This window comes from Triturus cristatus, chromosome 6 (genome assembly GCF_964204655.1).
Source record: "Triturus cristatus chromosome 6, aTriCri1.1, whole genome shotgun sequence".
NCBI classification, from domain to species: domain Eukaryota; kingdom Metazoa; phylum Chordata; class Amphibia; order Caudata; family Salamandridae; genus Triturus; species Triturus cristatus.
In genome coordinates, this window is record NC_140589.1 from 1,178,614,062 (window position 1) to 1,178,628,053 (window position 13,992).

At 43.8% G+C, this 13,992-nt stretch overlaps 1 protein-coding gene across 1 annotated transcript in view; it reads left to right on the forward strand.

Moving 5' to 3' along the window:
* POLR1B (RNA polymerase I subunit B) overlaps window positions 1-13,992 on the forward strand; it is a 214,571-nt gene that overhangs the window by 66,350 nt on the left and 134,229 nt on the right. Inside the window, exon 3 of the mRNA XM_085612104.1 lies at window positions 13,082-13,228. Coding sequence (XP_085468230.1) covers window positions 13,082-13,228 — 147 coding nt within the window. The remainder of the gene's footprint in view (window positions 1-13,081; window positions 13,229-13,992) is intronic.

A 13,992-nucleotide genomic window follows, 5' to 3' on the forward strand; every position in this document is an offset into this window, starting at 1 on the left:
ACACGAGTTAACACCAAATCACAAAGAGCACGCTTTCTGTGTAAAATTCTAACTTTCTGCCAAATTTGGTATAATTTGTTCAGCAGTTTTTTTCCTGTATTGTAGAACAAAGTGTTCGAGGCATATGAGCTGCAGATCACACACTTAGGATAGTAGATCGCCATCTGGTGTTGGGCTCGGATGCTTGCAGGTTGTTGTTCTCTTCGGAAGAAGTCTTTGGTCACGAGATAGGTGACTCCTCCCTTGGACTACAGTGCGCATGGGCATCCACTCCATCCTCCGATAGTTTTTTTCCGCCATTGGGTTCGGATGTAACTTTTCCAACTCTGGTTGAAAATCTCAAATACAAGCTTTTCGAAGCGAAAAAACTTCTACAACTACATCGAAGCACCTTCACACAACATCAAATTCATCGGCTCGATTCCGGACGTCGACGCGGGCTGCTGGGCCTATCCATGCCGTGAGGCCTACAGCTCATGGAAAGGACGCCGTTAAAAAAAACGCCCCCAGTGTGGAGCAAAATTTCCGCACAGTGACCATCACAAAGTCTGCAACCTGTGCCTATCACCGGAACACGACAAAGCCAGCTGTCCAGCCTGCGCAGCATTTCGATCCAAAAAGACCATTTGGGATCGAAGAGCTCTATGCCATATCATGGCACAGAGACCAGCTCCGGAACCAGTAAACATCTTCGATGAGGGTCCCGATGTCCCGGAAGAGGATTCCGAGGAACTTCAAATCATCTCAGAAGCAGACGACTCAGACGACCCCATTACTCCGGGGCAACGCGTGAGTACCACTGCCCTTGCCCCAACCCCTCCAAAACCTAAGGCATCGGTCAGGACTTCGCCAGCTGGCCTCAGTCGAGACCGAAAACACCCTTCAGAAGCCCCGCCTCCGGGCTCGGCTCCGAAGAAACATAAGCCTTCCGGTGGCTCGGGCCCGAGTAAGCTGCATGTAATTGTACCCCTGGCACCTTCGGCACCGAAGACAAAAAAACCCTCGGCACCGAAATCGGATCCGACACCTCCGGCACCGAAAACATCGAGGCCCATAGATAAACCGGCACCGAAAGTTCCCAAGCCGAAAGACTCAACTTCGGCACCAAAACCTTCTTCGGCACCGAAACCACCGGCTAAGGACTATAATACACCTCCTAAAGCCAAAGACTCTACCGATCAACCAAAACCTCGTTCGGAACCGTAAAAATCGGCGCCAAAATCTGTTCCTGAAGAACAAGAACTTTTCCATCCAGATCCAACACAAAAAAGGATCTATATTAATCCAAAGACTGGACATGTCACTGCAGTGCCATGTAAGAAACGGAAACTGGACACAACACCTGCCCCAATTCCTATAAAAAAGAAGGACTCTGCAACATCACCTATTCCTCCTCCCTCTCCCATATGACCTTCTACCCCACCCCCTCTGCCTACACCACCCTTACCTCTACCATCTCCATCACATACACCACCTCCACAGGATGATGATGATGACCTTGGGGGAGGGGGTGATCCTTGTAATACTAATGATCCGTTCATGGATCCAGATGCCGTACCATTGGATGATTGGGCATACCCGTTACCAGATATACCTGACCCTACACCATATCCCTCCAAACCATCACCTCCAGATGACCACCTGGGGTTTGGACAACTAGTAAACAGAGCAGCACTTTACCATGGCGTCACCATGCACTCTGATGCACCCGAGGAAGACTACAAATTTTACCTATGCTTAAAGGGGTGATACACGCCACAGAAGTATTTAAAGACCCCGTCCGTGCCAGGGTGCTTAACCCAAGAATTGAGAAAAAATATAGACCTGCCCCAGAAGATCCCTGTTACATCAAAGGGCAGCTCCCTCTGGATTCTTTGGTCGTTTCCAACGCAAGGAAACTCGCCAACTCCCAAACCACGGGAGATACGCCACCCCCGGACAAAGAATCCAAACTATTAGAAGCCTCAGGCAAACGGGTAGCAGCACAAGCTGCTAATCATTGGCGTATTGCCAACACCCAAGCCCTATTAGCACGCTACGATAGGGCTCACGATCAGTTGGAGAATCTGCTACAACTCCTGCCAGACCAATACAAGACCCAGGCAAATGACCTTATACCAAAGGGAAAACTTATCTCAAATGCGTCAATTAAATGTGCACTTGACGCCGCAGACACCGCCTCTCGAGCACTAAACACAAGTGTACTCCTTAGACGCCATGCCTGGCTACGAATTTCAGGCTTTAAGCCAGAAGTACAAACTACCATACTTAGCTAACTTTTTAACCAAGCACAGCTGTTTGGGCCAGCAGTTGACACTGCACTCGAAAAAATGAAAAAAGACACAGAGACTAAGTCTATGGGAGCGTTGCAGTCTCCACAACCACGTGGCTCCTTTCGACGCTCCTTCTACAGAGGAGCCTCTAAGAATATCAGAGCAGACACCTCCTCTACGTTCAAAACCTCTACACAAACATCTCCTAGTAGAGGATATTTTAGAGGAGGATATAGAGGAAACAACAGCCACTTTCCATGTCACCAGACCATCTAACGCTCCTCAAACAAGAAGTTCTCTCATTACTTCAAAAACACGCAATAGAACCAGTTCCCTTACAACATCAGGGTACAGGAGTATACTCACTGTACTTCCTAATCCCCAAAAAAGACAAGACTCTAAGACCAATACTCAACCTCAGACTCCTAAATCTGTACATAAACTCAGATCATTTTCATATGATCACTCTTCAACAAGTGCTCCCACTACTACAACAAGGCGATTTCCTTGCCACACTAGATCTCAAGGATGCTTATTTCCACATCCCATACATCCTGCTCACAGGAAGTACCTAAGGTTTGTGGTGGACTGACAACACTATCAGTTTACAGTCCTTCCATTCAGGGTAACCATTGCGCCCAGAGTAATCACCAAATGTCTAGCAGTAGTAGCAGCGCATCTCAGAAGAGAACAAATTCATGTCTTCCCGTATCTAGACGACTGGCTAAAAAAAGCCAACTCATTCAACAAATGCGTTCTACACACTCACCGAACTATTCAAATGTTACACAACTTGGGGTTCACAATAAATTACCCCAAATCTCATCTCCAACCCTCCCACATACATCAATATCTGGGAGCCACCATAAATACCTCCAAAGCCCTAGCATGTCCCAGCCCAGCCAGGATAACCAATATACAAGCTCTCATCGTAAAATTTCAAACCCATCACTCTCTTCCAGCAAGAGTGTTCATGCAACTGATAGGCATGATGGCATCATGCATCTTCATTGTGCCTTATGCAAGACTTCAAATGCGTCCCTTGCAAGAGTGTCTAGCACGTCAGTGGAATCAGGCTCACGGACAACTAACAGATCTGGTGTTGGTGGACAGCCGCTCACATCCCTCTCTGAAATGGTGGAACACAATAAACCTGTCCAAAGGGCGGCCGTTCCTTGAGCCTCTTCCACAAATAGTGCTAACAACGGACGCATCACTCATGGGGTGGGGAGCCCATCTCCTAGGACACACCACTCAGGGCAAATGGACCACTCAACAAAAAGTGCTCCATATCAGTTACCTGGAACTACTGGCAGTATTCCTAGCACTGAAATCATTCCAAATACATCTCCAAAACAAAACTGTCCTCATCCGGACGGACAACATGACAGCCATGTATTATATACAAAAACAAGGAGGCACACGTTCTCTCCAGCTGTCCCAGCTAGCACAGAACATTTGGAGATGGGCCATTCCCCAGAACATATACCTGCTTGCAGAACACCTTCCAGGGGTTCACAATCAGATTGCCGACTTGTTAAGTCGACAGACTCAACAGATCCACGAATGGGAATTGCATCCACAAGTCCTACTACCCTTTTTCCAAAAATGGGGCCAACCAGACATAGATCTGTTCGCCACACACGAAAACGCAAAATGCCCAACCTTCACCGCCAGGTTTCCCCACCCACAGTGCAAGGGCAATGCGATATGGATGAACTGGTCAGGCAGATTTGCATACGCTTTTCCGCCTCTCCCACTCATTCCATTTGTGGTACGCAAGCTCAGGCAACAGTCTCTCAAACTGATCCTAGTAGCCCCCACATGGGCACGCCAGCCCTGGTTCACAACACTGCTGGAACTCTCCCTACTTCCACACCAACACTGCATCTCTCCCCGTCCTTACTAACCGAGAACCATGGAGAGATAAGACACCCAGATCCAGGTCAACTGAACCTAGCGATCTGGCTCCTGAAGTCCTAGAGTTCGGTTACCTCAACCTACCACCAGACTGTATGAATATTATAAAGGAGGCCAGACGACCTACCACTAGAGCCTGCTACGCTGCAAAATGGAAAAGATTTGACATTTACTGCAATAACAATGATATACGCCCACTGGATGCATCCACACAGAACAACATTTGCTACTTACTACACTTGCAAAGATGTAATTTAGCGTACTCATCCATACGTCTCCACCTAGCAGCATTAGCAGCCTACTTGCAAAATCGTCAACACTTGTCACTATTTAGAGTACCTGCGATCAAAGCCTTCATGGAAGGCCTTGAGAGGATTATTCCTCCCAGATTACCACCCTCTCCAGTGTGGAATCTAAACATTGTTCTTACAAGGCTCATGGGACCCCCTTTTGAACCTCTGCATAAATGCGAACTACAGTCCCTCACATGGAAAGTGGCTTTTCTTATTGCTATCACATCCCTTAGACGGGTAAGTGAGATCCAGGCTTTAACCATACAAGAACCATTCCTACAATTACACCGCAACAAAGTGGTTCTTAGAACAAATCCGAAATTCCTGCCAAAAGTCATATCTCCGTTCCATCTTAACCAATCAGTAGAGCTACCAGTGTTCTTCCCAAATCCGGACTCGGTAGCTGAAAGAGCTCTTCATACCTTAGACGTTAAAAGAGCCCTACTTCACTACATTGACAGAACCAAAGCTTTCCGCAAAACCAAACAATTGTTTGTTGCTTTCTCTCCACCACATAAAGGCAACCCCATTTCCAAATCCGGGATAGCCAGGTGGATAGTTAAATGTATCCAAATATGCTACCACAAGGCTAAACGCACACTAACAGTTCACCCCTAGTGCGCATTCCACACGCAAAATAGGGGCTTCCATGGCATTCTTAGGAAACATTCCCTAAGAAGATATTTGTAAGGCAGCCACATGGTCTACAACACACACCTTCACTAAACATTACTGTGTTGACGTGCAGGCAAAACAACAAGCTTCTGTAGGTCAGGCTGTCCTTAAAACTTTATTCCAAACTGCTGCAACTGATACAGGTGACCACCGCTAGGGGAGACACTGCTATATAGTCTATCCTAAGTGTGTGATCTACAGCTCATATGCCTCGAACGGAATATGCTACTTACTAGTATGCATCTGTTAATGGCATGTAGAGCTGCAGAGCCACACACGCCCACCCACCTCCCCGGGACCTGTATCTGTTCCAGCATAGTCTTACTTAGACATTACACATGGACATCTCTCTCTCTTTTTACAAACTCCAATCATTTCCCATCATGGCGAAAAACAATCTGAGGATGGAGTGGATGCCCATGCGCACTGTAGTCCCAAGGGAGGAGTCACCTATCTCGTGACCAAAGACTTCTTACGAAGACCACAACAACCTGCAAGCATCCGAGCCCAACGCCAGATGGCGATCTACTATCTTAAGTGTGTGGCTCTGCAGCTCTACATGCCAAGAACAGATGCATACTGGTAAGTAGCATATTCCTTTCTATGGGAATTAGCAAAGGAAATCAAATTTTTAGGGCCTCCCCTTTTTTCTTGGTCTCCGCTTGACAGACCAGCACAGAACTTTCCATTAAGAAGTCGAGATTGATGGTGTATCTTTATTTTTATTATTTATTTTTTGGGGTTTTAATTTCACGTCCAGTAAAAAAATATCTTTATTTCGGCCATTAAGACCATAAAAGCACATATAAAAATACAGCACTGTTCATTCATCTAATTCTCCTAATAAGACGCTCATAACTCTGGGTACAAACTGCTCAAAAAAAGTGCATGTGCATTAAAATATTATTTCATAAAATTCTAATAAAAAGAGAAGTTCAGGAGAGATTAAAGGGTACAAGGTACAAGCTTGCACGATTAAAACATTTCAAAGTATCAGTTAAAAAAAAAAAAAGAGAAAAAAGGGACCTAGCCCAATAATAAGATAGAACAACCTAGTCAGGCAGGACCCAACTTTAGAAGCACTCGGCGTGCACACCACATGGAAAATAAGAAACGTGAGACCGAATACGCAATGGGCATGCAAGTGTCATATTTCAATATCCTAAAAGCTGAATGCAGTGCTTGGATCCGAGGGTTCTGCATAGCTGTAATAGCTATCGATGCCGTGCCTTTTTATACCCTTGACAAAAGAATAATACATGGTACTCCGTCTCAACTGCATTATTACATGCTGGACATCCCAAGGTGGGATTTCATGCAGTCATCAAACTGCTCCAAAATTGTTTGTGAAACCAAAAACACTCTTCCTGTGGAAACTGACTTAACTAACTACATAGTGGCAGCTGCCACTGAGTAATATATATCTTGCTTATACAGGCTTTTAGCCAGCCCTCTTCATCCATTGGCATGTTGTTGTGACAGTCAAATGTTTCTTCCCCCCCACTACAGCATATGGTTGTGGGTCAGCCTAGTTTAGTCATTAGCTAATGTCACCGTGAGTAACCGCGTTCTGCTCTTTCACTAGGGGAACATCCGCACACAAAGTGGTTCCCTGCAGAGCCATGCACCACTATGGCAATGTATGGGATCTGAGACCCCAAAAATCTTTTTGCTTATAGACCATGTTATTTTTTTCTTATATTGGCGATGGACTGGTAGCACCCCAATTCTGAAACTTTTACAAAAACAGTGACAAAACAAAAAGGCGTTGACACCAAAAGGCTGACAGCTAATATTGAACCTTTTGGCTTTGCCAGTGCTTGTTTCCAAAACCTTGATGCTGTTAGGATGGAGTTTTCTTATTGTGGTGGCTCAAAGGGCACGGTGTGCCAGATTGCGACCCTCTACAAAACACAGTTGGTGATGAGTGGATGCTATTTTTCGTTTTTTACAGCGTGACTGCCTCAGGGAGAGGTCAGAGTATGTGATTTTTGTATTTTTTTGTTCCTCTCCAGTGTGCTTCCGGTCGCTTTTATTAACAACCATACTTTTTGTGTACATCTTTGTGGTTTTGAAGAATCATTGGAGGGAGTTGATTCCTCTTGTTCCCTTGTTGTTGTAGAAACTCCCTGTCTTAGTCAATGTTTCCTTTCAATTGGCCCTTGGCGAAAACAAAAATCTGTGCATCTCTCCTGTTCCATTCTGTAAGAGGCTGCATTGGCAGGGTGAAAAGCATAGTGGAGAGGGGCTTCCCTGGCACATACCCCTTTTGATGGGGAAGGATGAGGAGATCAACCTGTTAACCCCCACCCATCAACGAGCACTCTTACACAGGTTATAAATTGTGGGCAAAAGTTCATCCTGTGGTAAATGTGGAACAGGAAGGGCCAATGCACTGTCAAATGTTTTTACATTACATATTAGTAACGGTGTTTTCGGTCCATGCAAGTCATCTACCCTGGAGTGCCACCTGTAGTTGATGTAGACATAGCCTTGTGCTTCTCCCTGGCGTGAAACCAGTTTTGTCGTTTTAGACCAGCATCCCTATGACTTTTGCTAATGTAGCCAGGAGTTTGGCTAAGAGCTTGAATTCTATGTTTAGGAGGGATATAAGCCTGTAGCAGGCACAGAGCCCTGGAAGCTTGCCTGGTTTATGGATGGGGATAACAGTTATAGTTGTACTTCGGAGATAATTTTGTATTGATCCTGAGATTGTAATCTTCGTAAGAAGTGCCAGAAGGTATGAGGCCAGAAGCTAGAATATTATTTCTTTTTTTTTTTTTTCGACAGGAACTCTATTAGGGTCCAAGGTCTTACCCTGAGGGGAGTTGGAAGTTGTCCACAATCTCAGCCAGGTTCAGGGCCTCATCAACCTCCCCTCAGTCTGGCGTGGAGAGTGACTCCATTATCAGGTCTTTGGCGATAGGTTGTGAAGCAGTATATTTCTTGAATCAGCCATACTATTCCGTGGCTAACTGGACTTAGGACTAGTCAATCATATGCAAGGGTGGCCTCTGAGAGGCTGACTTGGCTAGCTTGTGCAAGAGTCAGAGAATAGCCAGGAGATTACATGCTCCCTCAACAGTGATGCCCTCTGGAAAATCTTTTCAATCACTAGACTAACCTCTCTGTGTTACACAAATGTTTTTTTCATAACAAAAGTAATTATATAATGCACTATATAATATAGCTATTTTATGCTACTATATATGAGATAAAATACCCCCCGCAGTACATTATATGGATATTGCAAGTCTCTGTGGAGTTCCATGAACATATAGCCGAACAAAACCAAAGGCCTAGTTCCTTTTTAGGACGAACCTAGAGTCAGCGCGCATGCGCTGCTCTGCAAGACTTGTTGTGGTAGAATAGCGAATAGAAGCCCACCCACTCTCCGCCCATATTTGCCATTGGCTTGTGTCATTGCCTGCCCTAAATGCGGCTTCTGATTCGTAAATAGGCTTTAGTCCCTCCTTAGTACACCTCCTCCTCATTTGTCACCTCCCATGGTGACTGGCCCCTTCACTGCGGTGGTTGTTACACTGTACGTGTTATTTAGACTGTGAGCATTATTTTCTTTCTTCAGTTTCTCTTACTGCAGGCACAACGTGCTTTGGTGCCTTGTTTACCCCCCTTCCGCCCTCCCTCCCGTTGCCCATGCCTCTTTCAAGCGACGTCAGCACTGTGTACTGATGAGCAGCTTAAATAAGAAAACATGCTTATGTTCCTATCCTTGGAAAAAAGTCTAATTGCCTATTCCGAAAAAGGCTGAAAACCTGGCTTCTCTGATCACCTTCCCCTCTTATGCTGTCATTTTCGCCTTCCATCCATGGTTTTAGCTAGCGCTTTGAGTCCCTTGTGTGATATGTGCGCTTAATAAAATCTTGTACAAAAATATTTAAAAAATCTTTTATTTGTTCCGGGATTCATAAACCCGGGCTGCACAGGAATGAGAGATTACACAAAAGGATGTGAGAAGTCAGTCATAAAGCGGCCTGTTAATTTCAGGCAATCAGAACCAATTATCATACCCATGGCTCTGAAAATACCAGGCAGCCTGGGGAGAGTCCCCTGCCCGTGAACACACTGCTTCCGTCACCCCAGGACAGGAAGGCCGCTGGCTTTCATCACCGAGGGTACAAAATGGATGCATTCTGCAGGGCGGTCAGGGCAAACAAAGTTGAGATTCGCAAAGAAAGAAATTACCTTGTATGCAATAACGTACTAGTGCAGTGACAGCATGTCATTGCTGTTGTTGACCAACGTAGGCCAGAATGCAGGTTTTACTACATACAGTCTTGCCCATATTTCAATTATTGAATGCATAGAGCTTGAATAATATCCCGTTTCCATTATACCTACACCGACCGCATAGCTTTCTCCTAAGGGACAGTCGGTTCAAGCAGAAATGCGTCACAGAAACGGTGGCACCGGGCGAGTGTCACATGCGCTGACAACATTCACAGAGCGACACACAGAGACTGAAGAGCAACTTCGCCCACTTCAACTCCTACCTTTAGTTTAATCAGCAAACTCTGCAGGAAGCATGCAGAAAGATGAAAAGAACCCATTGTACCCGAAATATTTAGAAGGTTCCCTTTCCTTTAAATGTGTTGTTACCCATAAAATAAAAACAATAACTTGTGGTCAATTTTATGTATCCCTTTAACCCCTTCGCCGCGGCAGGAATTCCGCCGCGGCGCTGGGGGGGTTTGGGGGCAGTTGCGGTGCCGCCGTGCTCGTGACGGAACCACTCCGTCATGAGTCACGGGCGAGCTGTGCTCATGACTGAGTGGTTCCGTCACAACTCTGCCCACTGCGCTAATCGCCCGCTCAGGCGGGGAATTTGCACCGCGTGGGCGGAGCGGCCGCCATCGGCCGCAGCATGACGGAACCACTCCGTCATGAGCACACGGCGCCCGTGGCTCATGACGGAGTGGTTCCGTCATGAGCACGGAACGGGTTAATGTGCAGAGCTTAATTTTCAACACATGCACATCCATGGAGTGTATTATAGTTTATTTTTAAATTGAAGAACCAGAACCTCTGGGTTAGAGATAAAAGAAAATAATAAAGTATGAGTATGCATGGCTTCTTTATTTCTAGCTAACTATATAGTTTATGTAGTCTATTAAAGGTGCATTGCCAAAGAGGGCTTGTGGGTTCGTGGCTAAATTGCTGACTTTCAAACAGGAGAGCGGAATTTAATTCTCTTTTTCAATACTTTATAAAAAATCATGTGGTTAGTGACAATACACTGAACGGGTCATTTAGAGATTGCTGAACATTCATCATCTGCTGAAAAGCAGCAGATGCCCCCTCTGCCAAATGTATGCTCCACATATCCCAATCATCGGTCCGAAATCATCTGCCACAGCCCCATGGACCAGTGTGCTTCTGAAAGTCCACCTTATTTATGACAATTTTCCCTTTCAGGTCCAAGAGGAACACGCATTTGCAATGCCAATAGCTCAAACTTTCTGTAATGCAAGACCTATTGCATTGTAAATGCTTGTTAAGGTAAGGGAACTCTGAGGTGACTTGCAATATCCTTATCCTGTACAGCAGGGGTACTTTATTCCTTATAAGATATGGTCACGTAATCACCTTTCGAATGAACAATTTAAATCCTTGGTGTGTAGCTCTTAAATCTTAACGAGAGTGCATGTTTGCAAACATGAAGAATTAAAGTAGACTCTCTAGTGCAAAATTAAACACATCATAAAAGCTGTTAGATATTTGCTGCAAAAAGAAATTGGTATCAGTTTCAAAGAAAAGTGCAGTAGAAACCGACAGAAAAATTCGAACCTTGCTATAATTACCTAAGGAGTGCAAAAAATAAACATGTTGCCATAAATATCTCCTTTCTGATTTGTCTCTGTATAACTAGGAAAACCGAGAAGTATAAAGACAAGCAATGTTTTGTTTTTGTTCTATAAATGGCTGCTTTAATTAAGCTCCATGACCTGACCTGCCTTCCACTCGGCTGCTGACTCTGGCAGTAGGAATTGTGATGTCAGAACTCAACTGTAATAAGCCATTACAGTTAAGTTATGATGGTATTTCTTGATGAGCCATGACTGGGTGCGTCACAAGTCGCTGATTATATAAGGGATAAAGTCCACTCTGCCACACAAGCATATTGCAAGTCACTGAGGAGTTCCATAACCAGAGGAACAAGACCGAAGGCAGAGTTCCTTTATAAGGTTATAGAACTCCAAGATGACTTGCAATATGCTTATGTACGGCAAGGGGTACTTTATCCCATGTAATACATGGTCACACCATTAACTTTCCAACAAACCACTTAAATCCTTGGTGCACAGCTTTCATATGAAAAAACCTGTTAGATATTTGTTGCAGATAGATATTAGAAGCCTTTCAATACAAGTCAATTTTTAAAAACAAATAAAAAGCTGCAGTAGCTTGGAATGTGTTGAAACATACAGAAGGATTCTTGTTTTTCTCAATTTAAGGAGTGCAAAAAATAAACATATTCGCTCTTCTGCTCATTGTAAGCTATTGAAACAGAGCATAAAAAAGAAAAGCAGTGTTCCGTTTTAGTTGCTTTAAACAGCTGCTTCAGTTATGCTCCTGACCTGCTTTCACCCCAGCGGCTGGCTCTGGCACCAGTCGAGTTATGATTTTTTTAAATTTTTGTATAATCGATGACTAAGTGCGTCACTAGTTGCGAATTATAAAGAAACTGGAGACGTGCTTTTATACAGGGATAACAGAATCCCATGAATAAATTAGAGGCAGACTTCTATCCAGTGATTGCAGAATCCCTTGTATTATACTTTTATCTACTTAATATATTCATATAGAGCCAGAAATGCTAGCATCTCAAAGAGTCTCCTGTGCATAGTTTTTGTTCTTCACCCCATCTTTTGGAAGGTGCTTGTTGGCTGATCAAATTGCGCCAGTGGAAGCTTTTTGGATGTACATAAGTCCTCAATGGTTTATTGCTGACATTATTTTATGAATTAATGTACGTAAATAATTGACAAACTAGCCTCAGTTTTTTGGTTTTGAGCTTCAGACAGTCATTGGGTATGCCCTTTGTCAGAACACAATAGAAAAACGATATTATTCAGTGAGTTGAGTATTTCTTTTTCTTTGGAAATTTTGAATTTAAAACTTGCCATTCTGTTGAAGGCATTGATCCCTGGTTCAGCTTGAGTCGATGTATCAGTTTTGCTTTTGCAGATGCACTTCAAGGGACCTTGGGGTTTTTGCTTTAACGTCATTCCCGTTGCTGACCCATTTAATCTTTTGAATGTCTTGTGAAGAACCACCTTACGTGGTATCGACCCCCTTCCCCTCATAATTCCATATGTAGTCTTCCAGGTTCATTTCAGGTGCTGTCTTGAGAAATAAACCATTTGAGGACGATTCAGGTTCTCTAAAATGCGTCAGTATTGTAAGGCGGTGTTCTGATATGATCAAACCACGGTTCTTTTACCGGCAATCAGGCCCCATTGTCAATGACATGTAATGTGAGGGGTTGGTGTGTTCTTTACGACAATCCCTCGGTAGTGAGAAACTAGAAATCATGCTTTACAATATGGCGACTATCATGCAGGAAAGACTATTATTTTACAAAGTAGGTTTACTCTTTTAGGTGACAAAAAGAAAGCAAGACGGCCACAGCAAAAAATAGAATGTGATAGTTTTTCTCATTAAGAACTAACAAACATTTCAGAAGTTTCTAATATAATAGACTCATTTAACTTTACTGATTTTACACAATTGATTTAATTTCTCACTCACTAAGAGGTGATTTTTTTTTTTCTCTCAGACAACCATATCTTATTAACGAGTCAGTAATAAGGTTGTCTCTTTTGACATTTTCTTGGACTTTATTATTTGTACGCCACGGTTTTCTATTCATTCAAAGGTTTGTCTTCCTTTCTTCAGGCAGACGTCAGCTGGTCTGTGAACGGCATGCCTCGTGGAATTATTAAGCAGCCTCTAGGTTATGTTCCTATCATGGTGAAGTCAAAACTCTGCAATCTTTATGGCCTGCCTCCAAAGGCTCTCATCGAACATCACGAGGAGGAAGAGGTAAGAGCAAAAATACACACTTGCTATCCCCACCTCCAATGTAGCCTGTGCCTTGGGAACGGTGGTGTGGCAAGGAGTCCCTGATGAAACAATAGTTTAAGTATGGGTTAAAAAAATTGCTACACCAACACAGCGGATGTCAAGGGACACAAGTTATGTGAACTTTCATTACATGTTACCGAACTCACCCATGTAAACTGTAACATTATAACGGTGTGCTATTGTCTCCAATCAAGTAACGTGTAGTTAATGTGTTATTTTCTTCTCCCTTTGCCTTCATATTTAATGCGGTTCATCTCCATTTGTTTGTAACTGCCACTTTGGTCTGATGTAAATGGCGATTTATTCTAATATGAAGAGCTCCCTCACCGTCTGGGTCGAGATAGTGCTATGTATAAATAATTTTAAAATGATAATGAATGAGCTTTAAAAGTCAACGTTTGCGGCAGATAATTCAATGTAATCATCTTTAAGATTTAGGACTGTTCCTATTTTGACCTATTGTCTCCCGTTCCAAATTGACATCTGGCATGGTGCTGCACTGATTGGTATGGTATACAATTGGTACATCCTTATTAAATCTCTGACCTTAACAGTAGAATAGTGTGCTTCAAGTGGTCCAGACGTAACATTGGGTAAGACACGTTCTGTCTGCTTCACACCCATCTATCACAGGCTACATTTCTTGTTTCCACTCCCCCGCTATATTTCTGAACTGCTGTTTTCCCTGTTCTGTGTGGCAAGAAGTAAGCTGTATGTGACCA